The sequence below is a fragment of the Pseudorca crassidens genome, chromosome 1, assembly GCF_039906515.1.
Source record: "Pseudorca crassidens isolate mPseCra1 chromosome 1, mPseCra1.hap1, whole genome shotgun sequence".
In the NCBI taxonomy this organism is placed as follows: Eukaryota; Metazoa; Chordata; class Mammalia; order Artiodactyla; family Delphinidae; genus Pseudorca; species Pseudorca crassidens.
In genome coordinates this window covers 186,271,301-186,277,453 of record NC_090296.1, presented here as the reverse complement: position 1 = coordinate 186,277,453, position 6,153 = coordinate 186,271,301, and the positions used below count along the sequence as shown (strand labels likewise).

Genomic DNA, 6,153 nt, shown 5'->3' with positions numbered 1-6,153 from the left:
GCTTATAACAGGAAGGCAGGAACTACTGATGGAAAACCAACTTACATCAGTTTAAAAGGCAAAACAACTGACAAAGTGGACAAAATTACTGGAAAGTACATTTAAATACAGATCACTCTGAAGTGCACCAACATTAACAATTACGAATACTAGTGATTCAAGGCTTCCCTGGTGGCGCAGTGGTTGAGAGTCCGCCTGCCGATGCTGGGGACACAAGTTCGTGCCCCGGTCCGGGAAGATCCCACATGCCGCGGAGCGGCTGGGCCCGTGAGCCATGGCTGCTGAGCCTGCGCGTCCGGAGCCTGTGCTCTGCAACGGGAGAGGCCACAGCGGTGAGAGGCCCGCGTACCGAAAAAAAAAAAAAAAAAAAAGAATACTAGCGATTCAAAAGTTTCATTTTGATCAATATTCTTTCGGAGATTTACTTAGAACCAGAGAGGAAATTTTAAATTCATGGAAAACACTGTTAAGCAAGCAGAATTAGGAAAAACATGCCGCACTTGGGAAACAATTTTCTTAAAAAATACATGAAATTCACAGGACTCGTAAACATTATGAATCTCAACCAAACACTCCTACATTTTTCAGAAACAAATCACGGTAAGTGAAAAAAATGCTTAAAGGTTCATAAAGGGTTGCTAGAATTTTTTTGTTTGCATTTACTATTTACTGCTGTTTTTGTTGTTGTTGTTGTTAATCGTTTATTTATCATGAGAAACTATTCCTTAGTCCAGATATTAGTAGTTCATAGTTCGGGAACACAGGTAAGTGACAAACTTCCATGGAACTCAACCCAAAGAAATTCTTTATATTCCAAAATCACTTTGCGCTCTGAAAGATACCAGCCTTCCTCATCTCCTCAAAATCTTTTACGGAATCAGAATTTCTGTAGAAATCTGCATGTCTTCTTTCTTGGTTCAGCCACAGCAAACTTATAGAAAGCTGCAACTCCCAAGGAGACAACGAATGCTCCAACAATATGAAATCGCAGACGCTTGGCCAGAAGGCCACGCATCTGAGGTTTTGTCAAAGAACTGGAAGCCATGGTAGTTCTTCTCCTTGACAGCTCAACAACGACGTCCTTGGAGAAATCTGCTGGGTTTTTTTCTTTTACTATTTTTACTGCTCCATCTTCTACAATTGGTTATTTGGCGTCCTAAGCTATCATGTATTTGGTTTTAGGTCGGAGCCACTTTTGTTAAGTGCAGACCACTGAGGGGGTCCCTGGGTTCCTGGTGGCTTCCTGTCTATGGCAAAACAATGTGACTTTTTGTGCAGACATTCTGGAAGCATCGCTGAACTGAGACTGAACCATGGTCTAGGTTTCACTGAATCCACTGAAGTCATTTTGGAGGTGGTTTGGTCACCATGTCACCACGCGTCATGGTGATAGGGGCCCCTCAGGCTGCCCTTGCCCATCCCACCTGCTTGTGGATTGCCCAAGGGTCTCTGGCCCAGGAAGGAGACCCCAGGGAGCAGCTCTGCCCCTGCAGTCATTCCCCTCCTGGAACCTCGCTTTAGCGTAGGATCTGGGGATGACACGTGTCTTAGGCTCAGTGGAAATGGTCACCCCAGGGCCTCTCAAAGGGGCTCATCCTTCCACTCCTGGCTCAGACCCCGGGCCCAGGTGAGGTAGGCTGCACTCCCGCTGAGAATGTTTCTTCTCCATTGCACCTCATCTTGGTGACTCTCCTCAGTGCCTACCCCTTGTGCAGGTCACCCTGCCCCTTGCCGTTTTCGTCCCCCTCTTCTTACATCGTTTGGGGCACCCATAGGGACAAGGATGAGGCCAGAGAGGCACCTAGATGTGAAATTTCAGCATCGGCTGCCTCTTGGGGTCTGCGGGTGAGTGTCTCCTGGCTAGTGTGGGCCCTCTCCCACCTCGTACAGCCTTGGCCGTGCTGCAGGTCTCGGCCCCAATCCGCAGTGTTCGGGCTCCGGGGAGATGGGTGGGTCTGAGGCGATGCAGGATGGCCACCCACCTAACGTGGAACGCTGCTGAAGACGGAGCACAGTTTTTGCAGCTCTCAGAGACTCCTGGTCCTGACTGTGGCCTTGAAAAGTCCTCAAGTCCATTCCTCTGCCTGAAATCAGGATTGTACCTGAACTGTTGTACAAATTTAACATCGTCGAGAAGCCACCTAACCCAATTTCCACCCGTGAAGACCGCCTAGGGAAGAGGCTGGCGTGAGGACTCAGGAACCTCGGGTGTCGCTATCGGCACGAGCTACTTCAGTCTCTCTGGGATTCAGTCTGTTTAACGGTAAAATGCACAGGGGTTGGACCCAGCGCCTTTTCATTCTCTTCTCTCTGTGGCATTTTATGGTGTTTGGAGTCTGTTACTCTGGGAACAGTCAGTCCTGATAATAGGATGTTATCTGTAGGCAAAGCTCATTGAAGGCTGTGGCCTGCGTCCAGGGAGAGCACAGGTGTCCCAGGCTCTCCGCCAGCACTCGCCCCGGCAGTTGGTTTCTTATCATTAGTCCCCGGCAGTGGAGATTGGAGGGGAGGGCTGGTGACCCCCAGAAGCACGCCAGGTATAGGCATCAAGTCCAGTTCTCAAGTTAACGATGCACTAAGAGATTCATGAGCTTCCTCAACACTTGAGATGCCTCCAGTGACTCCAAGAGCTGGCAATCGGTGAAGATGGTGATCCCCAGCGAAGCAGTGCCCGAGGCTGAACTCAATCTAGCAGCGGTGCTTATGGAGTGATGTGTAGAATATAGATGCTTTTAATGGCTAATTGTTCTTGAGACGCCTACCAAGGTTTTTTTTTTTAATGTGGCCTAAATGTTCTCACAGGCACAGTGGAGGAATTACAGTTTATTCACAGGATGACACGTTGCTGATTGAAGTACAAAGAAGGGTAATCAAGGTTAGTTTTGTTTTTTTCATCCGGCTTTTAACATTTACAAAGAAAATGATTTCAAGGGGTACGCGCTGGAAAGAAACAAGCTCTAAACAGTTACCAATCAGTCAAATACTCGGATTACTAAGAATATCACACTCCACCCTCATCTTACCACCCCTCCCCCATAATCAGCATCTAAATGCAACAGGAATTACTCTTTTGTTCATGACTCTCAGGGGAGACCCCAGGACACAGGCTTGGGTAACTTCATTGAGACAAACGTCCCTCCCTGACCCAGGCAGGGAGGCAGGCTTGCAGGATGCCCCCTGTTCAGATGAAATGAGCAGAAGTCTCTTTGTCTCCCATCCCTGTTCCCCAGAACTAGACTCGGGGGCCCCTCTAGAGTGAGTTTTAATATGGGAGAAAGGTCAGCAAGTATGAGGACAGGAAATTGGACTGATGTGGACGGCAAGCCTGCAGAATACTGGTTCTTTGATGAATTCCTCTCTTGCTGGTGTATTGAGAAAATGGCCTTTTCCTGGAGTCCTGAGGCTCCAGTGATGTCTCACGGGGCACCTTACAATGTCAGTGGGTTGACAGACCTGGGAAACTCAAGGTCACTGGTGATATAATGTGTTCAGATTGTCCTTGCATCATGGGGGATGGATAATGCTGTTTACGGCCTATGCCAGGGCAGAATCAAGCCATGATAATAACCCTTGAGAAACATCCTTGGGCTATTCCTAAGGACAGGCTTTCTTAAACCCCTCAGAGCAACGGTGAGCTCCAACATACAGGAAGAAGCCCTCCAGAGTCATCAACCAGCCTTTAGACTGAGGTCTATACCTTTTTAAGGCATGAGTGCCTATGGGTCACATTTTTTCTGAATTGATAGTTCAATTTTATTTATTTATATTTTTGGCTGTGTTGGGTCTTCGTTTCTGTGCGAGGGCTCTCTCTGTTGCCAGTCTCCCCTACTAGAATGGATGCTCCACACGAGGACAGGGCTGAGATATCGTGCTGTTGACGGCTGGGTCTCTGGTACCTAGGAAAGAGCCCAGCATAGGGCAGGTACCCCTTAAATATTTGTTAAATAAATGACTGAATGGATGAGTGATGTTGGCTTAACCCCCCTCCACCCCCAGGCGACCCAGCCTTTTCTGAATGCTTCCTGTCTCACTTTCTATTAGAGTCCCACCTCCACTGCCCACAACATGCCTTGACCATTTCTCTTAGGTCCTGCAGGCCAAGCAATGTAATTGGAAACAGGAGTGTTTCATGCAGGTTCTATTTTTGTTTTGTCTTGAACTGGAGTGACCTCCAAAGAATCTTAATTTTTCATACTGACCAGAGTAAAAGCTGAATGATTCTTTTTTTTTTTTTTTTTTTTTTTTTTGCGGTACGTGGGCCTCTCACTGCTGTGGCCTCTCCCGTTACGGAGCACAGGCTCCGGACGCACAGGCTCAGCGGCCATGGCTCACGGGCCCAGCCGCTCCGCGGCACGTGGGATCCTCGCGGACCGGGGCACGAACCCGTGTCCCCTGCATCGGCAGGCGGACTCTCAACCACTGCGCCACCAGGGAAGCCCCGAATGATTCTTTTAATATCCCAATGAAATTATTTTGTTAGAAATTTGCTTAATGTTTTCACATCTATTTTCTTGGGTGAAACTGGTTTATAGATCTCCTTCTTTCGTGTTATCCTCTACCTTGGATGGGATTTGATGTTCATTGTTACGTTATTTTACCAACTATTAAATTGACTTTCTCTCCCCCTTCCCTCATCCCACCAACCCAGGAACTATGTCATGGCACAGGAATTACTGGAGGTTTGAAAGAACTTGCTCATGAAACTCTCCAGGCCCAGAGTCATTTTTGCAGGTAACTATGAATAATTTCCAGTCCTCTATGCACATTAGTCTATTCGGGTATTACAGATTTTACTATAGTAATTTTGATCACGTAATATTTTCTGCAAAAATCATCCACTTCTCCCATCTTTTTCAGTTGAGCTCTGTAAGGGCATGTGTTAACAATTTTTAAATTTCCTGTATCTGTTTTTATACCCTGAATTTCATATCTAAGTTTAGTTCAGATCTTCTTTTCTTCTAGATTAACTACTAGAAGTTTGTTTTATACTGTTGTTTTTCAGAGACCCATTTCTTTGATGTTTGACTCTTACTATATTTCTCTCCTAATTCATTAATGTCTCCTTTTAATTTGTCATTTCTTTATTCTATTTTCCTTAAGATCACCTTATTCTTTTTGTCTAACTTCTTTAAATGAATCATTAACTTCCTTTATTTTCTCTTATAAATAAAAAAAGCATTTAAGGCTATGAATATAGTATTAAAAACACCCTATAATTTTTTATATGTAGTGTTACTTCCTAAAAGTCATATGATAAAGAACTTGTCTGCTCTTTGTCCTGGGTTCCTGGGATGGAGCCTCTAAACCATTGGAAATTCCCGAGGGATGTCTGAGTCTTTGTTATTCATAGACTGGACTATACCTGAGTTTATACTGAGGAGGTGACTCAGGTGGGAGCTGCTCTTGCTGGAAAGACCAACCATGTGACTAGAGGATTTCAGCTTTGAGCCACGAGGTATCAGCCAGCCCAACCTCCTGACCTCCAGGTAGGGAAGGGGGAATAGAGATTGAGTTCAATCACGTGAGCAATGCAATCAATCATGCTAGGTAGTGAAACCCCAATAAAAACCCTGAATGCTGAGGCTTGGGTGAGCCTCCTGGTGGCTGTGCCGGGACGGTGGTGCATCCTGGCTCCACAAGGAGAGGGCGCCAAAGCTCTGTGTTGGGACCTCACCCTATGTGTCTCTTCACTGACTGGTCTTGATTTGTATCGTTTAGAGTAAAACTGTAATAATAAGCATAGCACTTTCCTGAGTTCTGTGAGTCATTCTAGTGAATTCCTGAAGCTGAGGGGGTTGTAAGAGCGCCCCTGGATTGTAGCCAGTTGGTCAGGGGTGGCCTAGGGACCCTCAAAATGTGCCTGGCATCTGCCACGAGGGCAGTCTTGCTGGGGATCGTGCCCCAAACCTGTGGAGAGGGTGCAGCTCTGGATGGTTTGTGTCAGAACTGCACTGCAGCACTGCAGTCTATATGTTATTTAATATTTTATTTTTTAACACAAGTATATAATTCAATCTCTTTGCTATAGTCATTTGAAATTCCTTCTAGATCTTAAGATATAATTCAAAACAATTATGGGGTGTTTTGTTCTTTGCTTGCTGTTGTTGTGAACAAAGAGAAGCAGAGGTGCTCCAATCCACCCATACATAATCC

General features: G+C 46.0%; 1 protein-coding gene across 1 annotated transcript; it reads right to left on the bottom strand.

The window, feature by feature from the left end:
* Positions 1 to 675: 675 nt before the first annotated feature.
* Positions 676 to 1,111, bottom strand: LOC137205403 (cytochrome c oxidase subunit 6C-like). Its single transcript, XM_067703605.1, is given in 2 exon segments — positions 676 to 904; positions 906 to 1,111. Coding segments are annotated over 2 exon segments (225 nt in total). The 5' UTR covers positions 1,046 to 1,111; the 3' UTR covers positions 676 to 819.
* Positions 1,112 to 6,153: the final 5,042 nt, after the last annotated feature.